Source organism: Annulohypoxylon truncatum, assembly GCF_022578515.1.
Source record: "Annulohypoxylon truncatum strain CBS 140777 unplaced genomic scaffold F4807scaffold_40, whole genome shotgun sequence".
NCBI classification, from domain to species: domain Eukaryota; kingdom Fungi; phylum Ascomycota; class Sordariomycetes; order Xylariales; family Hypoxylaceae; genus Annulohypoxylon; species Annulohypoxylon truncatum.
In genome coordinates, this window is record NW_025953826.1 from 195,647 (window position 1) to 216,226 (window position 20,580).

At 51.1% G+C, this 20,580-nt stretch overlaps 10 protein-coding genes across 10 annotated transcripts; 4 read left to right on the plus strand and 6 right to left on the minus strand.

The window, feature by feature from the left end:
- Positions 1-20: 20 nt before the first annotated feature.
- On the minus strand, positions 21-1,455 carry F4807DRAFT_273350 (Aristolochene synthase). The gene is made up of 4 exons (XM_047994600.1): positions 969-1,455; positions 820-912; positions 578-764; positions 21-529 (listed from the first exon to the last, which is right to left on the minus strand). The coding sequence occupies exons 1-4, from the start codon at positions 1,279-1,281 to the stop codon at positions 121-123; spliced, it is 1,002 nt and encodes a 333-aa protein (XP_047850246.1). The 5' UTR covers positions 1,282-1,455; the 3' UTR covers positions 21-120.
- On the minus strand, positions 1,456-2,853 carry F4807DRAFT_273349 (short chain dehydrogenase reductase). The gene is made up of 3 exons (XM_047994599.1): positions 2,615-2,853; positions 2,105-2,538; positions 1,456-2,034 (listed from the first exon to the last, which is right to left on the minus strand). The coding sequence occupies exons 1-3, from the start codon at positions 2,679-2,681 to the stop codon at positions 1,630-1,632; spliced, it is 906 nt and encodes a 301-aa protein (XP_047850247.1). The 5' UTR covers positions 2,682-2,853; the 3' UTR covers positions 1,456-1,629.
- On the minus strand, positions 2,804-5,246 carry F4807DRAFT_273364 (cytochrome P450). The gene is made up of 9 exons (XM_047994601.1): positions 5,216-5,246; positions 5,023-5,160; positions 4,836-4,928; positions 4,690-4,759; positions 4,047-4,442; positions 3,808-3,988; positions 3,365-3,749; positions 3,141-3,310; positions 2,804-3,082 (listed from the first exon to the last, which is right to left on the minus strand). The coding sequence occupies exons 2-9, from the start codon at positions 5,074-5,076 to the stop codon at positions 2,926-2,928; spliced, it is 1,506 nt and encodes a 501-aa protein (XP_047850248.1). The 5' UTR covers positions 5,077-5,160; positions 5,216-5,246; the 3' UTR covers positions 2,804-2,925.
- A 346-nt stretch (positions 5,247-5,592) lies between these two features.
- F4807DRAFT_442083 (uncharacterized protein) lies at positions 5,593-7,472 on the plus strand. The gene is made up of 3 exons (XM_047999437.1): positions 5,593-5,816; positions 5,892-6,980; positions 7,061-7,472. The coding sequence occupies exons 1-3, from the start codon at positions 5,642-5,644 to the stop codon at positions 7,333-7,335; spliced, it is 1,539 nt and encodes a 512-aa protein (XP_047850249.1). The 5' UTR covers positions 5,593-5,641; the 3' UTR covers positions 7,336-7,472.
- Positions 7,473-7,863: 391 nt separating this feature from the next.
- Positions 7,864-10,368, minus strand: F4807DRAFT_442087 (cytochrome P450). Its single transcript, XM_047999438.1, has 7 exons — positions 9,869-10,368; positions 9,746-9,815; positions 9,280-9,681; positions 8,853-9,135; positions 8,526-8,790; positions 8,304-8,464; positions 7,864-8,243 (listed from the first exon to the last, which is right to left on the minus strand). Exons 1-7 carry the CDS (start codon positions 10,112-10,114, stop codon positions 8,081-8,083), a joined length of 1,590 nt encoding a protein of 529 aa, XP_047850250.1. The 5' UTR covers positions 10,115-10,368; the 3' UTR covers positions 7,864-8,080.
- Positions 10,369-10,458: 90 nt separating this feature from the next.
- F4807DRAFT_470928 (cytochrome P450) lies at positions 10,459-12,733 on the plus strand (the record flags this gene model as incomplete). The annotated part of the gene is made up of 4 exons (XM_048002863.1): positions 10,459-10,858; positions 10,945-11,550; positions 11,626-11,807; positions 11,878-12,733. 4 exons carry the CDS (start codon positions 10,459-10,461, stop codon positions 12,409-12,411), a joined length of 1,722 nt encoding a protein of 573 aa, XP_047850251.1. The 3' UTR covers positions 12,412-12,733.
- Positions 12,734-13,095: 362 nt separating this feature from the next.
- F4807DRAFT_470930 (oxidoreductase) lies at positions 13,096-14,217 on the minus strand (the record flags this gene model as incomplete). The annotated part of the gene is made up of 2 exons (XM_048002864.1): positions 13,096-14,068; positions 14,148-14,217. The coding sequence occupies 2 exons, from the start codon at positions 14,215-14,217 to the stop codon at positions 13,227-13,229; spliced, it is 912 nt and encodes a 303-aa protein (XP_047850252.1). The 3' UTR covers positions 13,096-13,226.
- Positions 14,218-14,455: 238 nt separating this feature from the next.
- On the plus strand, positions 14,456-16,396 carry F4807DRAFT_442097 (uncharacterized protein). The gene has a single exon (XM_047999440.1). It carries the CDS (start codon positions 14,713-14,715, stop codon positions 16,168-16,170), a length of 1,458 nt encoding a protein of 485 aa, XP_047850253.1. The 5' UTR covers positions 14,456-14,712; the 3' UTR covers positions 16,171-16,396.
- Positions 16,397-16,598: 202 nt separating this feature from the next.
- Positions 16,599-18,738, plus strand: F4807DRAFT_442098 (uncharacterized protein). Its single transcript, XM_047999441.1, has one exon. It carries the CDS (start codon positions 16,738-16,740, stop codon positions 18,181-18,183), a length of 1,446 nt encoding a protein of 481 aa, XP_047850254.1. The 5' UTR covers positions 16,599-16,737; the 3' UTR covers positions 18,184-18,738.
- F4807DRAFT_442100 (NAD dependent epimerase/dehydratase) lies at positions 18,733-20,322 on the minus strand. The gene has a single exon (XM_047999442.1). The coding sequence runs from the start codon at positions 19,693-19,695 to the stop codon at positions 18,781-18,783; it is 915 nt and encodes a 304-aa protein (XP_047850255.1). The 5' UTR covers positions 19,696-20,322; the 3' UTR covers positions 18,733-18,780.
- Between the last annotated feature and the right edge of the window lie 258 nt (positions 20,323-20,580).

The following is a 20,580-nucleotide window of genomic DNA, read 5'->3' on the forward strand; positions in this document are numbered from 1 at the left end:
GACCTGCACATTCAGTCACAAAGACATCTTACTCGGAGTATCAATTTCGACAATACTCTATGCCATTTCTAAGTCTAGGCTACTCTAATAGCTGCGGCGAGGTAATAATGCCTTCACTGCCTACTCATCTACTTCCAAGTACCGAGGTGTTGTCTCGCTCCAGAGCTCATTTCCACTCATCTGATATTCCAATCCGCGGATGTAGTCCTTGACAGCCTGGCTACCGGTAGAAAGGCCCTCGCACATATCTTCATGTGTCATTTCCCACTCGCGCACCATATGCCACAGCACGCGTTTGGTGGCAGCCACGCTGAGGCCTGTCTCGGTTGCCACCACTTTGACAGCCGAACATAGATAGGAGCCTTCCTTATGGCCCGTTTTGGAAGCCTGTACCTCCTTCTCATAGCTCCAGATATCATTGACAATGGAGAGGTGCTTGGAGCAATTCTCCTCAAGCGGTTTGAGTGCTATCATCTCTTCCGGCGTCGGGTTGAGCTCCATTGAGAAACGCATAAGCGCCGACAGTAAGCTTCTCTTGTTAGAAAACGGCTACAATTGCAATAGAAGAATGACCTACGCTTTGCCTACATCCTTCTCTCGATACCGCAGGTACTCGCCTAGTTCCGTGATGCTTAACCTGATCTTGTCCGTCTGAGATCGCATGAAGACGAAGGTTGGCTCGAGCACTTGGTTAGCAAGCTCGAGGTCGTGAGCCCGCATACTCTCCCAGAGGTCATAAATTACGAATTCGGCAGGCACAGATCCTATTTCTCGGATTAGACTTCTCCCCTACTGGAGACCGCGCATGATGTTACTCACTGTCCGGTGTCGCATACTCCGGGCCCTTGGACAGCTCGATCAATCTGTTGTTCAGCTTCTCGCCATCGGCAAAGGACATATCCTCGAGAATATCTAGATGAGGTTGGTCAACGCGTTCTAGGATACGAATCATCAGATCTAGGACGTACCGTCGATCAGGAAAAGGACCGTAAGAAGACGGCAGGCAAAGTGGATCCTGTCGTCCTTGGCCAGAGGGAAGTATAAGCAAGTCACGCGGGGAAAGCCTGCCTTGAGGAATATAGTCCTAGCCCGTTCAGTAGGAAAGTTCCAATGTTGAAGGAAATATCCCTCAACCTCCCTGCCGACCTCCTCCGCTCGTGGATGGATCATAGGCTTCCATCGCGAGGCCGGGATCTTCCGCACTTCCTTCACGAAGTTCCCATTGGGCAGCTTTCCATTGAAAGGTGTGGCGGCTGTTCGAGTCTCGACTTGTACAGACATTGTGAATGGGTGCTGGAGTAGAAATGTTTACTGGAGTCGAGTAGTGAATCTGAATAGCGAAACAAAGTGTCAGTAGTAGACTATCACGCTATCTGATCGAGGGTCTGCCATCTTAACAACTCGTATGTCACCATCTCCACTTGATACGGATTAACAAAGACGGCAATACTCTTATCGTCAAATTATCAAAGAGGAAAACTAGCGAAACCGTAGGATTCACGTGTACTTGTTGATCTTGGTATCTAGGCAGCTTACGATATGCAGCTTGATAACGTCAGTGCCGGTGTGAGAAGAGGAATACCCGAATCCTTCATTACAATAGGAAAAACGCCGAGGAGGGCCAGAGCTTCACTCAGGTCCTCGAAAATCGGTCGCAGCCTGCTGCTCACGCGTCTTACGTACGTTCTCCCTACCAAACCAAAAAGGGCGCAAGTCCGCAGTGGGCTCCTCAAGCTCAGTATAGCTATTTCCAAGAGTAAGGATCACTCGCCCGTTCCAACGCTCACTTTTCCACATGTTATTATCATCATCCTTACCATACATCTGCACCCGCCTCTGCTGCTGGGCGACGGCGGAATAGACCAAGGCCCGGCCAACAAAGTGGGCATCGCTAACGGGTAGCCCCTGAGCTAGGATCGGGGCTGCGAGGTTGGCTGGAAGTAGACTAGTGATGGTTGCCGCAGGAGCAACCCCATTGATGGTGATACCGTCCCGGATAATCACAGATCGTAGCGCTCGAATCAGACCAACGAGCTGGCGAACCGTATCAGTCTATCTACAGCTTTATGGCGTACCTTTGCAGGACGCAGTGGAGATTACTTACTGCTAGTTTGCCACTGGAATATACCGGAAGAGATTGCTCTGGCGCATAACCCGACGCGCTGGTAGTGATGACAATGCTTCCAGGCGTATCTTTTTGCCTCCGCATCTGACTCCAGGCCAACTTCACCACGTTGTAGACGGCCCGTACGTTGATGTCGAGGACGCGATATTCTGGCTCGACAAGACGACCGTCACTATCCATCTGGTCGGCAAAGTAGTCCGTCTCTTCGGAAACGCCAGCGTTGGCAAAGACATAATCAACGTGACCGACGTCTTGAAACGCACTCCTTAGGTCCTCCCATCTCCCTACATTACAGTGCCGGAACTGCAAATTCGATACGTTCTCAGCTGGTGGATTGATGTCCAGCACATGGACTACTGCGCCTCGTTCCGCAAGCAACTTCGCAGCAGCCAAGCCAATGCCAGAGGAGCCCCCTATATTGGCAAAAATGTACCGTCAGCATATCTATTAGTCACGCTATGTTAATTTAGCTGGATTGGACTTTCTAACCCGTGATGATGGCAACTTTCCCTGTTTGCGACGGAATGTCGCTATCCTCGATACTGAGCGCTGCCATGGTATGGTGGAGAAATGTTACTGATTTTCTTTCCCCAAAAGATCACCAAGAATTTACTAAATCATTGGTCGTTATGCCCTCTTCGGTTTCCTTTCTACAAGAGAAATTTCTAATTTCTTGTTTTATTATATCGACAAATCCTCTCTGTCTCTTGGCTACAGTGAGCTGTGCTTTGCACAGTCGGGAATTTCCCAATCGAGCTTAGTTTACCCCTGAGACATAGCCTCATTCTCGCACTCTGCCATTACGCTCGACGCTCCACCTTTACCCAAAGCGGCGGCTTCTTCCACAAAGTAAGCATTCGCGAATCGCGGTGCCAATCGACGTGGTTATTCACGAGCTCCATGTCATACGTCCACAGCAGCTTGGCTAATACTGTCCGCAATTCCAGCCAGGCCAAACTATATACTTTGTTAGCGAGGTTGACACATAGGTTTTGCAAGGTGGACAGATGCTCACTTCCGGCCCAGACAACTTCGAGGTCCGAGGCTGAATGGCTGTGTTGCGGCAAGAATATCGCCCTGCACCTCGTCTTTCTCGGCTAGCCATCTCTCTGGCTTGAAGTCCATAGGGTCGCTGAAATATTGCGACCCCAAGCTGGCCGCCACCGGGTTCGTGCTCACAATGGTCTAGTCACACCGAGATCAGTTATATTGCAACCTTACTTCTAGGGTAACACTTACTCCGGCTGGTAGAAAATGGCCGTCTACTGTGTCGCCGCCGGCGGGGACAACTCGAGGTAGTGCAAAAGGGAGAGGTGGGTAGATTCTAAGGCCTTCGAGGATGACGGCCTTTAAGTACTTCAGGGGCGTAGTCGACACGGAGTTAATCCTGTCGTACGACTGAAAGCTGCTCCGCACTTCTTTTTGTAAGGTTTCCTTAATAGCTGGGTTTTTGAATAAGTAATAGAGGATACATGAAAGCGCCGTGGCCGTCGTCTCACTACCAGCAACGACGAAGTCGGAGGCGTGAGCTGCTAACTGCAGGTCCGACACCTTCTCGGGGTCTCGCTGTTCCAAAATGCGTGTCATGAAGTCCTTTCTTGCGTCTTCGTGGCGGACGATGCGTCTTTGTTTCTCGTCAGTTAAGAAACTCGGGTATGGTTCTCTGAGTGCTTGGTGCTTACTTGTTGACGAGCTCTATGGCCATATCTTCGTTGTGCCTGGTCTCCTCGGTCAACTTTGCGATCTTACTTGAGAACAGAGCCGTCAAGAGCTTGGACGCCATCGGAAAGCGGTTGAAAGTGTCTGCTAGTGCTCCTTGTCTTAGAGCACCCATTGCAATGTCAATCCAAGGATGAGGTCGATCTAATATAACGATTAGAAAGATAGAGAGGTTGTTGTATTCTCCTTTTTCTTTACTTACCACTGTCCACGCCACCAAATGTTTCTCCAAAAGCTAGGTCGCCGATGATGTCAAAGGTCATCATTTCAAGGCCTTTGCCCAAGTTGAATCCTCCCGACTGTGAACCTCGTTCGCCAACTACCTCAATGAACCTATCAACTGTCTTGGCAATCAAGACCTCTTGCTCCCTGAGAGATTGATCCGAAAAAGCGTGTGACAGATGCCGGCGCATTTGTCCATGTTCGTCTACATCACGTTCGCTCACGATAGAATGGACTCCACGGCTCGCAAAAGGCCCTCCCTGGTAGAATTCGCTCTTGACGAAGGTCTGATGGCCCTGACGGAAATTGTAGATGTCGTTCCATGACTGCGGCGAGTTGAAAGAGACTTCGTTGGGGGCGATTCTGACGACGGGTCCTAAGCATAGAACAAGATTAGCACGTCTTGGTTTGGTTAATTATACCATCCATGCTACCGGAAGTACGGGGCTGAGGAACTACTTCCAAGCACCATACATGGTATCTCGGCATGAATGTGTAGGTAGGTATATGAGCAGAACTTTCTCTCCATTCATACAGCAGGTACAAAACAAGCAAACAGACTTTACAAGCTCATATCGTATCTTTCAGCACTCGCTGCCTACACAGTCTCGTGAATTACCTACCGTATTTCTCATGCAAATCTAAAATCTTGTAAGGCATACGACCGCCGTGGAACCAGTAACTGTACGGAATCTGTTCGTGCGCCACCCTATTAGCTAAGAAGGAAGAAAACTACATGTCATCTTCATGATCATCAAGGTTGACTTACGTTGCTCCAGGCTGCTATTTTTGGCCCGGGCAAATTCGCAAGTGGGTGGAAGAATACATCGTAGATTGCCTCGATGACTTGGATCAAGATGAACTGGATTATGTAAGCACCAATTAGTCGGATTAATCATTCAGACGAAGAGAACTGTTGATGATAAGACGAAGATGTTAGTAGAAGGATCACGTACCGCAAACAGAAAAAGGCCCGTGAGAGCAGCCCACAGATCCGTGTTTCCGTGCATACCTTGAGGAGAGAGTGATAAGCTAGAATGGCTCGCCTATGAGAGCTGGTCAGTTCTACCAAGCTACGCCCCATGGTAATTCCACTGATAATATAGCTTCGTAAGTACTAGCTGATGGGTTTTAGCCTTGGACGCTTACGAAGGCCGAATCTCCGTTCCTCAGTATTTCCTATTCCAGTAATTCCCGCTCGCCTCCTGGAAATGCGCCTCTTTTTCCATCCCATGTGGCTGATGTTCTCGGCCTCTGAGCCGCGTGTCCGGTTCGATGTGTGAGCCCATAGGCCATCAGGGGTCAGGGGTCGTCGCCTTGAGAATCCCTGAACAACACGTGGTGGAATATTCTAAGGATCCTTCATGCTGTTCAGCTAGTGCTAAGTATAGACATGGCATTGTAATTTTATAATTAATTTCGACAGCTGATGATGCCGTAGCCGAGTCTTCTGGCACTATAAAGGATGCGTTAACGAAGGAGTCACGGTCTTTTTGAAATTCACACTCATCATCGCGCTGTCTTGCAACCAACTTCTGGACACATTTTAAAGAAAAAAAGGGAAAAAAAGAAGCGATGTTTAGCGACATGAAGGTTGCAGCGGCTCTGATGCCCCTTTTGCTAGGGTCATCCAGCGCAGCAGTTTTCCCACGCCAAGCCAACACTACTGCTGCCTGCGAGCAGCTCGCTGCCGCGTTCCCCAATCAGATGTATGCGCCTAATACGGCCAATTACACACTAAACGCTATAGGTGAGTGAAACTGGTCGATGATCGACAAGACATGCATACACGCGAGCAGCTGCGCTGACATGATTACTTAACCAGACAATATCTGGTCCATGACCTGCCAACTGGCCCCAAGCTGTGTCTTCACACCGACCACCGCGGAAGATGTATCCAAGGCAGTAGGTATCATCCATGATACCCAGGCGGTCTTCAGCGTCGTGAGCGGCGGCCATATGCCAGTCCCCGGGGCCCAGACCAATAACGGCGGCGTCGTGATCGCCATGGTTAGCATGAACACACTAGAGCTCAACGATGACCACTCTGTTGCGTCTATCGGCCCTGGCAACCGCTGGCAAGGCGTGTATGACTGGCTAGCAAACTACGGGCTCGCCGTCGCTGGTGGGCGTTACTCCAACGTTGGTGTCGGCGGTATCCTACTCGCCGGCGGTATAAGCTTCTTTGGTGACCATGTTGGTTGGGGTGTCAACACAATTGTCGGGTATCAAGTCGTCTTAGGCAACGGAACAATCATCGAAGTGAGCAATGGGTCGTATTCCGACCTGTCCTGGGCCCTCAAGGGCGGTGGGAATAACTATGGCATCGTTACCCGCTATGACATGAAGACATACCCTACGACGAGCGCCTATGGCGGTATCCTCATCTGGGAGGGTGAGGATACGTTGGCGGAGATGGCCGCAGCTGGGGACAACTTCTACCTTTCTCCCGAAGGATTAGCTTCTGCCCAAACACACATCAACCCAAGTTATACTGTCTCCCGACAGGACAACGGCACCATGCTGTGGCAGTCTGTTTTGGTAACACTTTCGAACGGTACTTTCGACGGGGAGCCATCGTCGCTGGTCAATTTTACCGCCATTGACGCACCTTCCGTCGGCTCTGTCCAACAGTTTGACAGCTGGGTCGACATCCCCAGTCTCGTCCAGGAGTACAACACCGCAGACGTAAACGGACACGGACAGCTGTTTGGCTGCCTAGCATCTACCATCACCACGAGAATCACCCAGCTCATGATCGACACGATCCTAAAGGCGGCTGTGGACGAGTTGAGCGACGTCAACGGCCTCTTCGTCGCGATCAGCCCCGAGCCGATTAGCACGAACTGGCTGCAGGCTGCGCAGGATGCGGGAGAATACGCCATCGACCTGGACCCCTCAGAAGGACTTCTTGGTATGTAAATCATGTTTTTTCCGTGCCCCTCTTCATCAATACCTACATACATACATACAGATTGCTAACATGCTCGGTAGTTCTCCTGATGACCGTGACGTGGGTTGACGCTGCCGACGATCAGAAGACCTTGGACTTCGTGAACAGCTCGCTTACCAAACTCAAGCAATCCTTGGAGGATGCTGGCACCTATCGCCAATTCATCTACATGGGCGACGCAGCCCCAGGACAGGAACCCTACTCCACCTATGGAAAGGGGGATGGAGCAAACGTGGACCGCCTGAACAGCGTGCAAGCTGCGTACGACCCCTTGGGAGTTTTCAAGAATCTGATCACCAGCGGGTTTAAGCTATAATGCAGCACAGCCGCGTAAACTTGTACTCTTTTGTTCTATGTATTATATTACCTACTGTTTAACCTGCTACTTACCTAGGTACCTAGGCTGTTATATTATATAGAGCTAGATCTTCATAAATCAGATTTACAAACTCGATAGAATTGATATATTCGATACATCTAGCTAGTGTGGTGAATAGTAGTAAAATGCAGGGAGCCGTGAGTGTTAAATAAAGTTCTCCATGTAACTGGATCTGAATATAGGGCTTCAACCACTGTAATTATGGTGGGCCAGGTGCTAAAATGTAGAAGGTGATGAACACAAATGAGTGTGGTATACTGCTGGATAATTCTGACTAAAGCCCCACTAAATTCAGGGAATCTCGGGTGCCTAGTAAGGAAGAAAGCCATGATGGATCCACTATTCTAAGACATCCAGGTGCTAATCACTGTTTTTAGCACCCGAAATATTAGTTGCCGTAGACGGCCAATAGAGCTGAAAACAGGGGATGAAGCAACACGACGATACTACCTAGGTACCTATTCATTTTAAATCACTACTATCATAGTACTATATTCCTACTATATAGAAATCACTCTGTTCTCGTCATTTGTTATTGCAGTCTTAAACTACTTATATCTATAGTAGCCTAGTTCAGTATGGCGGCCTCCATCACCTATTCTGCACCTGGGGTTCCTTATAGTTACCAGGGCGGTCATATTGGACGTCCATCGTCGAATTAGCATCAAGTCATGCAGTCTGCTCACTTTTCCTGGCGCTCTTCGAATAGCACGTGAACCGGCGCCTTCCACCACATAACATAGCACCGCGAAGCAGCCTCCCAATCAAGATTGGGATCCACCAACTTCATATCATATCTATAGAACACCTTGGCCAAACAGGAAGACATCTCCAGGTATGCAAAGCTGGAAAGGTGTTAATCATCAGCATCTTTGGTTGTCAGAGCTGAATTTGGTGGGACTTACTTGCGGCCGATGCAGGCTCGATAACCGAGTGAGAAAGGCTGACTAGCTTCTTTGATGTCGTTGCATTTACCGTCGAGCCATCGCTCCGGCTTAAAAGCCATGGGCTCGTGGAAGTTTTTGGGATCGTGAGTGACAGTCCACGCACTGGTGTACACTTCTGTCTGTGTACGAGTTAGCAAGTTCTTCCTCCTGCCATTCAGGGGAGGGCACATAGGTAGATACCCCCTTCGGCACCCAGAAGCCGTCGATCTCACAGCCGGGAGATACTCGCGGAAATCCCTGGGACCCGGGTGGGTGGATACGTAGGGACTCATTGATCACGGCCTGAAGGTATGGTAGCTGCAGCGCGGACGTTGCGTCGATGTCCTCGTACGAGGCATAACGACCACGGATCTCACTCTTCAACTTTTCGAGTGCTCTAGGTGTCTTGAGTAGGTAATACACAGCGGCGGCGAGACAGGTACCCGACGTCTCGCCACCAGCAATACTATACCGTGATATCAGCATCTTTTTCTTCTTTCTAGGCGAGCCTTGAGTAACGGCACTTACATGAGCGTGGAAGCGTGTGCGGTCATCTCCTCCTGCGATACCTCACCACTCCGGACCTTACTTACAATGTGTGTGAAGAAGTCCTGGCGTGGTGTGTCGGCGTCGAGCCGCTTCTGAACTTTCGCACGGCTATACATCGAGTGTTCTTCCCTCACAGCCGAAGTAAGCGATGGGAGCAGCCACTTTCCGAGAGTGGCCAGGACCTGTACGCGCCGTAGGTTATCTACCAGAGTCACTTCGAAGAGATGCTTCAAGATGAGGTCCATCCAGCTGTGGTGATGGTCTGTTGCATCACGTAAAATTAGTTAAACAGTACCAAGAAAAAAAGACACGCAGATCAAAGGAAATGCACGGATAGTGAGCATGAAGGAGATGCATTCTGAAATGTAATGGGGCCATGATTTGTAAAGAAAGAGACGAGTCGTACTTGATTCAACGCATCCAAAACTCTCCCCAAAGGCCATCTCCCCAAGGATGTCGAAAGAGATCATCTCCAACCACACGGCAACATCGAGTCCTTTTCCGTTGCTTTCTTTGCTTAAGGGACCGAGCTTGTCGACGAATCGGTCGAGGCAGGTCTGGACAATAGATTCCTGGGCGGCAAGAGCCTTCGGGGCAAACGCAGCCGTTAGGTTCTTCTTCTTGCGCGTGTGCACGGCTGGGTTGCGCTCGGAGCCGATACAGCCCGTCTTGTAGGCTCCCCCAAAGACGTCATAGAACTCGCCCTTGATGAGCTGCTCAGCGCCGGGAGGCGGGTAGCCGTAGATAGCTTTCCAAGACGTTGCCGAGGCGAAGGAGAGTTCGTTAGGTGAGACTCGGAAGACGGGGCCTTGCGGACGTTAGCATTATGTTCTAATTTGTACTTCTATTCTCCTTTTTCTGTTATTGCGAACCGTATTTCTGGTGCGTGTTCTGGATTACGCGATGCGACCGCCCGCGCATCGTATGCCAGAAGCGCCATAGCTATCTCGAAGTATCAGCATGGGTTTGCGTACACGCAAGTAGATGTTACCTACAAGCGACGCTCTGGCCCAAAAGGGCCCCGGAAATTTCGCCAAAGGGTGGAAGTGAAGATTATAGATGATATGTAGCACGGCCGCGGTGATGGCGAGGGCGAGGATCTCCCGCCAACCCACCCAAGCACTGATGTGCCCAAGACTTTCAGTGTCCAGCATCTGTCTTAGTCTTCCAACATAGACATCGCTGGAAATAGTTTTGATGAATCCATCTTTGAAGGAGTCCATGCTAGCTGAACTGGCCATTCTGACTTGCTTGAGGGACGTTCAGAATCCCTAAGGTATGTGGGGTGAGCTGAGGTATGGAATCGCTTAACGAACTTACCATGCCGCAAGGGAATAACTAATTTGTGTAATAGAAGTAATGGGAAATATGCATCCGAATCAGTTTAGCCACTGTGATAGTGCCGTGCAAGGATGGCGGCGCGCGTCTCGATGTAGTAATAACCGACCGACAGAAGATGGCCAGCAAAAACAAACTGCGGCTTATTCTACTAGAGGACAGGCTCATGTAATCACTATAAGGGCGCCTTATTTTGGCAGCGCCGCGGAACGGGATCTGGACAAGATGTGTCGGACTCATACATCCAATGGATTTGACTTACCTCATTCTCGTTGCGGCCATAGTAGGTGGCCAGTTGATTTACACTGGCGTTCGCTTCCTGCGCTACCGACAGGCAGCCCAGCGATCAGGCCTACCTTACACATGGTCGCTAGTACACGAACTCCAGGGACCAGCGTTCATAACTGACGCCATACTCCGATGGTGGTACCGTGATTATCTGGAGCAGGGTAAAGGCTGGCCGCGATGGGCTCGATTTATGATCAAGGACTGGCACTATGAAGATAGACGCCGGGCGACACTGGAATATGGTGATTGCTTCTTAGTCGTCACGCCCAACGGGCTGATCTGCTATATAAGCGAGCCCAACACGGCGTCACGGCTGGTCACGCGCCGGAAAGCGTTCATCAAACCTGCAGATAAGATGGGTCGGTCTCTCGTATTTCTTATTATCCTTTTATACACAAAAGCATATAGCCAGCGTTTACTTTCCTTCGACGCTGACTCTGCCTAGAAATTCTCGAGCCTTTCGGCCCGAACGTCGTATCGGTTGAGGGGGACCTCTGGAAATTCCATCTAGCCATCACACTACCACCCCTGGCGGCCGACTCGGTAGCGCGATTAGTATGGGACGAGACGGCACGGCAGGTCGACATGATGGTAGCGGCATGGAAACCTGAGGAGAGCAACAGTGAACGTATATATGCGCTGACCATGAACATCATGTCACTAGTAGGTTTTGGACGGCAAGCAGAATGGGGTGAAGGTAAATCGCCTGGCAGCGTCCCTGCCGGACACAAATTTTCTCTCGTCAGCGCTCTGACGGAAGTCATTATGCACCTGCCGCACATTCTGCTTCTTCCGCGCTGGCTATTGCGCTGGACGCCTTGGCCAATCGCCTATCATGCCGCTAATGAGGTTGAGAGCTACATCGACGAGTTTCTAGGCGAGGAGCGTGAGAAGCTTCAGCGCAACAGCAGCGAATCCTCCCGCGAGAACCTGCTTACCGCTGTCGTACGCTCTAACCTGGCTGCGGCAAAGAAGGTAGATGCGTCGGTAGGTCGGTCAATATTGACGGACGAGGAGATTAGGGGCAACGTTTTTATATTCCTAGTAGCCGGTAAGTATATTTGCACTCATAGGGCTGCTAGCCTGTCAGCGACTCTCTGTGCGTAGCTATACTAAAACATTCCAGGATATGACACGACTGCAAACACAGTCCAATTTAGCAGCTTGGTACTTGCCTTCCACCAGGACGTCCAGGAGCGCGTACTCCAAGAGATTGATGCCGTGTATGCCCAGGCGAAGAAGGAAGGTCGCTCCGAACTATCCTACGAGAATGACTTTCCGCGGTTTCGTTATCTTGTTGCTTTTATGGTAAGTCTGCACAAATATGACGAAATTCCTCTCTACTCCCTTGTTTTGCTAACGATAACTACGTACCTAGTATGAGGTAATGCGCGTGTTCCCCATTGTGCAAACCCTCGCCCGGGTTGCAGTTGGTGAGCAGGGAGTGCCAATGGACAAAGGTTCCGCTATCGTTCCCGCGGGAACTAGGCTAGTGGTGAACAACACGGCGATCCACTACGACCCGGCCATCTGGCCCAGTCCCGACGTGATCGAACCGCGCCGCTGGCTAGTCCAGGACCCGCACTTATTAGACCCGGCAAAGCCGCTAACAGCAACTCAAGAAGCCGAGATCCGCGAGGGTTCGGTTGCCATCCCAAGCAACCGGAAAGGTACTTTCTTGTCATTTGGAGAAGGCCCGCGTGCCTGCCTCGGTCGCAGCTTTGCGCGGGTTGAATTTGTGTCCCTCATTGCCCGGCTCCTTCGGCATCACCGACTCGAGCTCGCCGACAAGGATCCCGCCGCGGCTGCTCGCCATCTCAGAACTGCTCGCCTACGAAGCGGAGGCTCTCCTGTGACGCTCATCCCACCTGAGGATGTACCAATTCGTCTTGTCCCACGAGGAAATGTGTAAAAGGGAGAAATTCCAACATAGCAGTTCATCCCATACCCGGAAGAATAGACTTGATTTACCTGCCTAGGCTGTATGAAAGTGCGTGTTACTTCCGTGTATTACAGCTATCGGAAGAACGAAGGCTCAAACTAGATGTAGCTAGTATATTCATCTCAACGTTCCCTCAAGTCTCAAGCTTGTTCAGTCTTACTCAACAATAGTGGAGCAACATCTGAGCTACCTGTTGGCTTGACAAGGAGGTGGTGGTGCTTGCGATAATTGTTGTTGTTCTTGTTAAGTTGCTTCCGCCGGAGCTAGCTACACAATTAACCACTTTTGTGCCCGAACCAATCCACGTGACTCCCCTACGTAATCCATATTATGTAGGTAGGTACCTAGGTAGGTATATAAATTTGCGAGTTTCAATGATATAAAAATGGGATCTGTGTCATTTAATTCATCAAACCAAAAGCCTTATTTTCAGTCAATGTACACCATACGCAGCATCTCTTAAGATAATTGTAAATGCTTGCCTTCAAGCTAAGGTTGAGCCCTTGTTGTCCCTAGGCCTATAATCGCGTAATTTCCAAGCATCTATTGGTCGGAATAACCCACTGCAAATCCATGTTAAGGATTCACTATAGGTCCTTACATATATAGCGCCGTAAAGCGCCAAGTCCCCCGTAATTATAGAGCGTGTACGCCATGAAATGTACTGTATAACTAACGCTCAAAGGGATAAAGGGTTCATTCGAAGGGTACTAGTATAGGTATATAGCAGTTATAAGACAAAAGTGCAGTCAATTTCTCGTGGTCTTTTCATCATCACCTGCCAGCTAGTTCATCCACTTCTCCAGCTCCTTCTCCGTATACTCCCAAAGCTTCTGGCCAAACTTCTTCTCCTTGGCAATCGCAGCATCCTCCGAGGGAAAGACGCCGACCGGCTCATAGAAACCTCCCTGTTTGATTGAGTTCCGAGGAGCGCTAACGGCCCACAGATGGTTAAAGGTCCCCTCCTCCGGCGAGATCGTGCCCATCATCGAGACACGGACGAAAAGCCGGTCGGTAAACTTGAGATTATTCACCAGACCGGTCTCGACGGCGCCCGGGTGGACGCTGAAGCAAAGCAGCTTGGGATGGCGACGGGCCAGCTCGCGGGCGTACAGCATGTTGGCGAGCTTACTGTTGCCGTAGCGAATCCAGCGGCCCAGGACGGCCGACTCCTGCGTCGTCTTGAGATGGGGGAAGTCGAGGGTCCCGTTGCGCCAGCCCAGGCTCGTCGTGTAGATGACGCGCACGTCCGAGCCGGGCATATCGGCCGTCTGCTCGAGCAGCGGTAGCAGCTTCTTGGTCAGTAGGGCGTGGCCCATGTGGTTTGTGGCGAAATGCACCTCGTAGCCGTCGGTCGACAGACCTGCCGGCACGGCCATGATGCCGGCGTTGGCGAGGAATATGTCGAGACGCGAAGTTTCGGCGAGAATCTTGTCGGCGGCTTCCTTAACCGTCGCGAGGTTCGCCAGGTCGCATGCTACGAAAGTAGTAGAGACGTTAGGCGCGACCGCCTTGATGCGCTCTGTAGTCTTCTCGGCAGCTTTGACATTGCGGCCGGTGAAAAAGATGCGGCCGGGATTATGTTTTGCTAGCTCGACGACGATCTCGGCTCCAATACCGCCGGTCCCTGTGGAACCGTCGGTCAGTACAGGCGGGTGGGTGAATATAACACATGAAATAAAATAATAAAAAATAGCTTTACTTACCTCCCGTTACGAGAAGGACTCGTCCATCCAAGTCCGGAATGGTAGACTTGTCAAACTTTAGTCCAGGCATGTTTATCGTTCGTTGTTTTACTCGTTAGTTCGGTTGGGAGTTGATCGGGTTTATCCCGAATGCTAGATGGGGGAAAAGCAGGTAAACCTTGGAAAAGGGAACGAAGGTACCTGTCTAACACGGGGCCCGCGGACAGGCGGCCGAAAGACTATCCGTCTAACTCCGTCAGACCCCAAAGCTCGGAACGGAACCTAGCCATAAGGGGCAATTCCCGCACATGAGGTCCGTGCATGTAATGCTTCTCTACCTGCATGAAAGATGTTGATATATGTAATTATCTTCATGTACCTAGTAAATGGTCCTAAGGCGCGGATGAGGCGCGGTGCTTATTATCATCAGACGAGACAAGAAGCTACCGCCGGAATGAAGGAGTACAACTTCAGCTCGAACTTCCGCCGTATTTCAGGGGTTGGGTTGGTTTTCCATCGACTATCTTCCACCCCTCCATCGTGATCTCACTGTGTACCAACCAAAAATCCGATACAGACAATCGCAATGGATGGCAAAGAGGGAACGATCGTGGCCTTGAGCCCCCTGGATAACAGGATGATTCCATGCTGGGTCAAAATGTTATTTTATTTTAGCATGCCTGCGGAGGCTAAGGTGCCCGAGACGTACGATATCCTGCGTAAAGGTCTCAACATGGCTGTCGCGGACATGCCCATCTGTGGAGGCATCACGCGACCGCGACCTCAGGACCGACCCGGGTGGAAACCGAACCAGATCGAGGTTTACATTCCCAAAGACGTCGGTCAGGACGGCACGTACCCTCTCGACTTCAAAGACTTGACTAGCGAGATATCTTATGAAGAGCTACGAAAAGATGGTTTTCCAATGGAAGCAATCGATACCAAAGTTCTCATGACAAAATCTCTCAATGTTGACGAGGCTGCTGGTATCCAGACCACGGCGGCACAAGCCAATTTCGTCAAAGGCGGCTGCCTCCTTGGGCTAGCCATGTGGCACCATACCGTCGACCCATATGGTACGTACATCTTTGCTCGAAACTGGGCATCGCATTGTAGAAAGCTGCAAACCGAGCAAGGATGGGAAGAGAAATGGAAGCAAGGGCTCGCCGCAGAGAAGACTTCTCCTCAAGACGACAGAATGGCTCTGGAGAGACTTTGGCGTGAAGAGGGAGGCTCCGAGACGAGTGTAGCTTCTGACAGGCATTGGGATGTCGTGGGACTTTACCCTCCGAGCGCGAAAGATGCACCGAAGCTCGACGAGGTTATGGCCCGGGCCTATGCGAACATCGATCCGACAAAGAAGGTAGCATGTCGCATGTTCTCCGTGCCGGGTACATCTTTTCAGCAGCTGAAGCGTGACGCCATCGCGGGATCCGGTGACGCAGATATCACTGCCGACGACGCTATTCACGCACTCTTGTGGCGTTGTATTATGCGTGTACGTTATCCAGAGCCGGGAGACGAGCTGTCAGAATACCAGATCGCTTTCAATGGACGTCACAAGCTCGCCCAAGGCGGTTTAGACTCCTTCCTTGGTGACGTCTCTTACTTTGCCACGGCAGCGTTACCTCTGGCTGAGGTTACGGCGCCGTCGACTTCGGTCGGTCAGTTAGCGCAGATGCTACACAAAGCCATGGATTCTGTCTCACGGGAGGATCTTCTCGCGGGCTACGGAGTAGTGCACAATCTCCCTAGCTATGTGAACTTGCAGTATAACTTGGCCGGCATTGCCGGGCCTACCATGGTGATGGTCAACCATCGGCACGTCCCGCTAGCGGAACTGGATTTTGGGCCGGCGCTGGGCAGCCCCGACTGCGAACGCCCGCCAGGCGAAGAGTGGAACGACCTTTTCCGCCGTATTATCCAATTGCCCAACGCCTCGGGTGACGGTCTCGAGGTCTTGGTAACGCTCTTCGATGACGAGATGAAGAGACTGCAAGAAGATCAGGAGTTCATGAAATACGCTAAGCTCTGCTCTTATTAGTCTGATAACGCGTATATACCATGTCTGAATAGATAACCCTAACCCTGACATTGACCCTAACCCTAACCCTGAGCGTCGCACAAGGACATAACAATAAAATGCTGCAGCTACTAAGTGCGTATAGTAGGAAATCTGCCTGGCCTCTACTAGGTATTATGTACAATGCAAACCGTCTATATAGCTAGTGACTTTTTGCTCTATGTCATTAGGTATCCTTCATATCTAGTATAATTTTTTATGTCATTGTTTTGCGGTGCTCGTTAGTTCAGAAACAGATGTATAATAGGTTCCTACGTATGTACGCAACTTTCTAGGGTTTTATCCGCATGAGAATCTGGGCCCAACGAGCTGAATCACTTATTATTAGGTCAGCAGTACCCTCGGGTAATTCCTGAGTATGGTAATGTCCCCAAATGCATAAGTACTAGCGGGGAAAGACGGTGCCCTCAGACATAGATAGTTAGATACAATGTCGTTAACGTGTACAGACACCCACGAGTGAGGACATTTCCCCCAACGACAACCAAAGGATGGTAACGTGGCGCGCTTCGCCAATAGCTTGTTACAATGTCGGACACACGAAAATTCGAGCTCAGTGCGATGGACAACGTCATGCCCCGTTTCTTCATCAGTTTGATCTTCACATTCAGGCTGAAAGATGAGGCGACATACGAGCAGGTCCTCGATGCGCTGCGGAAGAGCTTAGTAAATGCGAGCGAAGAACTTCCTCTCTTGAGGCGGCGAGCTTTCGAAATACCAGTCTCAGATAGCAACAAGACGATTGGGCGTTTAGAGGCGCGCGAGCACGTCGACTGGACTCCCGAAGTGGGCAGCAACGACTTGTCGGCCGTATACCCCGACTATGACGAGCTGATGGACGAAGGACTCCCACAAGACATGATGGACGGCGAGTTAATACTACCACCGGGCCGGAAATCCATCGACCTCGAGGCCGGCACGCCGCTGTTCCTCGTGCAGGCCAACTACGTCGAAGGCGGGTTGATACTAGGCGTCTCCATGTTGCACTCGCTCGTCGACGGCACGAGCGCCGTTCTAGCAATCCGCACCTGGGCCAAACACATGAGAATCCAACAAGGGGAGGTTCCCCCCAAATTTTCCATCGCCGCCGAATGCTGCGACTACAAGAAGATAAACGACGTGTGGGAAGCAGCAGGCGCACCCGTAGCAAAAGGCACCCCCGAGGACTGGCGGCTTCTAGGCCTGCTCCCTCCCGGGGTTAGCGAGCCTCCGATAAAACCCGCGCCGCCCATGATAACGAGCATCTTCTACTTCTCAGCGAACGCGTTCGCACGCCTAGCAGCCGTAGCCACAGCCACTAACGACGAAAAGGGCGACGACACGCAAGAGCCCGCCACCGTGAACGACGCGCTCATGGCCCTCCTCTGGCGCTGCGTCATGCGCGCCCGCCAGACCGCAGCCCCGGACTCGCCATCCTACAGCTCCCCCGACGCCGTCGCCGAGCTGGATACCACTCTAGACGGGCGCGGCCTGCTCCGCGACAAGGTGCCGAGCCAGTACATGGGCACGATGGTGTACATCGTGACGACGCGGCTCCCGTTCGCGGAGCTCGTAGCGCCGTCGACGCCGCTGCGCTCCGTCCTGCGCGCGTTCCGGCGCGCCGTGAACAGCGTCACGGGCGAGCGCGCGCTCGAGGTGTACGGGCTAGCGGCCACGCGGCTGCCCAGCTACGCGGCGGGGGCGCTGAAGTGGCCCTTCGCGACGTTCGACGGCGCCGAGTCGTGTTTCAGCAGTTGGCTGACGCTGCCGATGCTGGATATCGCCTTCGGTGGTCGGCTCTTTGTCAACGGCGGCGTGCCCGATCATGTCCGGCCAGAGCGCCGGCTCCTAGATCTCGTTTGCCGGAACTGCAACGTCTTTCCGCTGAGAGCCGAAGGCGGGGCTGAGGTGCTCATTTCGTTGACTGCCGATGAGATGCCCCTGCTCGAGAGCGATCCCGAGTTTCTCGAGTATGCCCAGTTGTTGTGTCACTAGAAAGGCGACTATGGTGCATCAGGCTTTGGTAGGCACGATGACTCACTACCTAGCTATCCTATCATCTAGGTAGGTACCTAGGTAGATAGGTAGATAGTCGTCTCAAAGACTTAGACTATATATATATTAAAATAGAAGTAAAAATACGGCCAGGGGTAACGGAAGCTTAATCCAGATCTGTTATCAAAAGATACTAGTAGAGCGTTCTCCACTCTTATATTCAAATAACCACATACAGACCACATGTTAATATCCAGATTAAGTACATTTCATATTTCACTGGAAATGTCAGAGTGGATAATAAAGTTGAAGGCAATCTCAAGTCGCTCCTTCATGGATCAATGAGCCTCGTACTAACGAAGTCTTGCACACTGTATTAGCCCTAGGTTTGGAAGGCTCGGACCTACAGTGATAGCGATTTATCCGCTAAGCTCTAGTGGACAGCCACTATAGTTCAGAGAGCTTGGCCACTAAACCAAAGCGCCACACGGTACGAGCTTAATACAGATATACGGTCCTAGCCAACGAGTAGAAATGCAAAAATTTTGACCTGAACCTCCTTAATATATTTTACTTGCGATTCCATATATGTAAAGCCTAATGAAGAGCTCTCTGTAGGAACTCCTCAAAGCCCGTAAGCTTGAACTCCCTATTCGTCTTCTCCAGATCTATAAAATGTCCAAGCTCATTATGCATGACCTGGTGTTCGGCAACATGTCCTCCATACGGTCCCAGTAGCGACATTAGCTGCTTCGGGTTCATATAATCAACCTTCACCTGCGATCCCGAGACCTTACTCAACACTTCTGCAACCTCATCCAGCGTCAAAGCCTCAGCAGCTAACTCAATCACCCGCCCGCTGTACTTCTCAACATCCGCAACCGCAGCCGCGGCGACGACCCCAACCTCAGACCCATCCACCATCTCAACCCTAGTCTCCGGTTTCCACGCAACAGGCATGACCCTCTTATCAGCCAGCCCAGGGAACACGAAGTCCGAAATAGGCGGGAGGAAGTTCTGCATGAACCACGCCGGCCTTACGATGACCCAGTTTGCGATCCCGGACTCGCGGACCAGCGTCTCGAGCCGGCGTTTCGTGGTCCAATACTCATACTCAGAGTACTCGGGCCCAAACATAGGGTGCGCGAGGATGCGGTCCATGCTCGCCGAGCCCGTGTAGATGATAGTCGACACGGTATCGGACTGCCTAGCCGCTGCTATGATGTTGTTGGCGTGGCGCAGGTCCGTCTCTGACCCGAGCGTGTAGGTCGCGGTGAAGAAGACGGCGTCCACGGTGGCTGTGGCGCGTTGCAGAGATTCGACATCGTCGAAGTTGCCCTCAACGAGCGTGGCGCCGCTATCTTGTAGTTTCTGCGCTGATGTTGATGTTACGTCTCTGACGAGAGCGAACACGGCTTGTCCAGCCTTGAGACAGTGTTGGACTACCCCTGAGCCCTGGTTGCCGGTGGCGCCGCAGACGAGAATCTTTTTTTGCCTGGAACTCGTCGACATGCCTGCTGTTGACGTATAGACAAATTGTAGCCTGAGTCCAACAGCTAATGAAATGGAAGAAGGGGTTGTCTAGTAAAGGGGATTATTTGGTGATAGGAGTTTCGTTATACCAGACGTTGTGGCAACCAATCAAAGTACCTACTACCTGCGGTAACTGTAACGGTAGAACTTAGTGTATTTAGGGACGGAGGTCTCAGCTACATCGAATGCTTCCGGAAGAAGTTATTATGTTCGACAGCGGGAGTTATAAAGGACGGCCTGGCCACTCTAGGAAGATATGAGGAAGTCTATCGAGAGTTTACGCATTTATACACTTGTACTAATACCAACTTTCTACAGAACTTCAATAGAAAGGTCCTACGGCATCGCAGGAGTACGAATACTTCATAGAACTTTGAAGAGCGCTGAACAGTACGTGCTACCTACTAAGACAGTTTACCTAATAAGATGAGATGAGTTTGTCATTGACAACACATAACATGTAAGCTGCAAAAGTCCACTAGGACGCCTAATAGTCTTTCTTTTCAGCCCAGTGAAAGGCCGCCCCTCAAATTCATACTCAATCATAAGAAGGGCCTGAAAAGTTCGCAGTGTACCAACTGGGAGTTTTCCTTTAGCTTAGCGTTTATAACTCCCGTACCTGGAATAACTTATGGTGCGGCAGTTACCGAATCTGGAAATATAGCGAGTTGCGATAGCACGGCTTATGCCAAAATGAGCAATTTGCGGGTCAGGGGTCTTCCTACCACAAGGCGGTCCTTGGTCGGATTAGGTAATTCAGCGTAGCTGCTGACTGCAGCTGGGTCCAGGTAGCTGAGGCTGGTTGGCATCTAGATAGGATACCTATGCGATCGTGAGGTCCCACTATCGCAGAAGATAATTGAA

What these genes read in the sequence shown, in the direction of transcription:
- F4807DRAFT_442087 (XM_047999438.1), bottom strand. Translation starts at nt 10,114, where the DNA reads ATGGCCAGTTCAGCTAGCATGGACTCCTTCAAAGATGGATTCATCAAA. An exon ending in GAACACGCACCAGAAATACG is followed by an intron (nt 9,682 to 9,745) that starts GTTCGCAATAAC and finishes AACGTCCGCAAG; the next exon opens with GCCCCGTCTTCCGAGTCTCA. An exon ending in GCTTCTGGGTGCCGAAGGGG is followed by an intron (nt 8,465 to 8,525) that starts GTATCTACCTAT and finishes ACTCGTACACAG; the next exon opens with ACAGAAGTGTACACCAGTGC.
- F4807DRAFT_273350 (XM_047994600.1), bottom strand. Translation starts at nt 1,281, where the DNA reads ATGTCTGTACAAGTCGAGACTCGAACAGCCGCCACACCTTTCAATGGA. An exon ending in GGTCCTTTTCCTGATCGACG is followed by an intron (nt 913 to 968) that starts GTACGTCCTAGA and finishes AACCTCATCTAG; the next exon opens with ATATTCTCGAGGATATGTCC. An exon ending in GAGAAGGATGTAGGCAAAGC is followed by an intron (nt 530 to 577) that starts GTAGGTCATTCT and finishes TAACAAGAGAAG; the next exon opens with CTTACTGTCGGCGCTTATGC.
- F4807DRAFT_442083 (XM_047999437.1), top strand. Translation starts at nt 5,642, where the DNA reads ATGTTTAGCGACATGAAGGTTGCAGCGGCTCTGATGCCCCTTTTGCTA. An exon ending in TTACACACTAAACGCTATAG is followed by an intron (nt 5,817 to 5,891) that starts GTGAGTGAAACT and finishes TTACTTAACCAG; the next exon opens with ACAATATCTGGTCCATGACC. An exon ending in CCCCTCAGAAGGACTTCTTG is followed by an intron (nt 6,981 to 7,060) that starts GTATGTAAATCA and finishes CATGCTCGGTAG; the next exon opens with TTCTCCTGATGACCGTGACG.
- F4807DRAFT_442100 (XM_047999442.1), bottom strand. Translation starts at nt 19,695, where the DNA reads ATGTCGACGAGTTCCAGGCAAAAAAAGATTCTCGTCTGCGGCGCCACC.
- F4807DRAFT_442098 (XM_047999441.1), top strand. Translation starts at nt 16,738, where the DNA reads ATGTCGGACACACGAAAATTCGAGCTCAGTGCGATGGACAACGTCATG.
- F4807DRAFT_273349 (XM_047994599.1), bottom strand. Translation starts at nt 2,681, where the DNA reads ATGGCAGCGCTCAGTATCGAGGATAGCGACATTCCGTCGCAAACAGGG. An exon ending in GAAAGTTGCCATCATCACGG is followed by an intron (nt 2,539 to 2,614) that starts GTTAGAAAGTCC and finishes TTGCCAATATAG; the next exon opens with GGGGCTCCTCTGGCATTGGC. An exon ending in ATTCCAGTGGCAAACTAGCA is followed by an intron (nt 2,035 to 2,104) that starts GTAAGTAATCTC and finishes ACGGTTCGCCAG; the next exon opens with CTCGTTGGTCTGATTCGAGC.
- F4807DRAFT_442097 (XM_047999440.1), top strand. Translation starts at nt 14,713, where the DNA reads ATGGATGGCAAAGAGGGAACGATCGTGGCCTTGAGCCCCCTGGATAAC.
- F4807DRAFT_273364 (XM_047994601.1), bottom strand. Translation starts at nt 5,076, where the DNA reads ATGCACGGAAACACGGATCTGTGGGCTGCTCTCACGGGCCTTTTTCTG. An exon ending in AAATAGCAGCCTGGAGCAAC is followed by an intron (nt 4,760 to 4,835) that starts GTAAGTCAACCT and finishes GCGCACGAACAG; the next exon opens with ATTCCGTACAGTTACTGGTT. An exon ending in CGAAGTTGTCTGGGCCGGAA is followed by an intron (nt 3,083 to 3,140) that starts GTGAGCATCTGT and finishes CAAAGTATATAG; the next exon opens with TTTGGCCTGGCTGGAATTGC.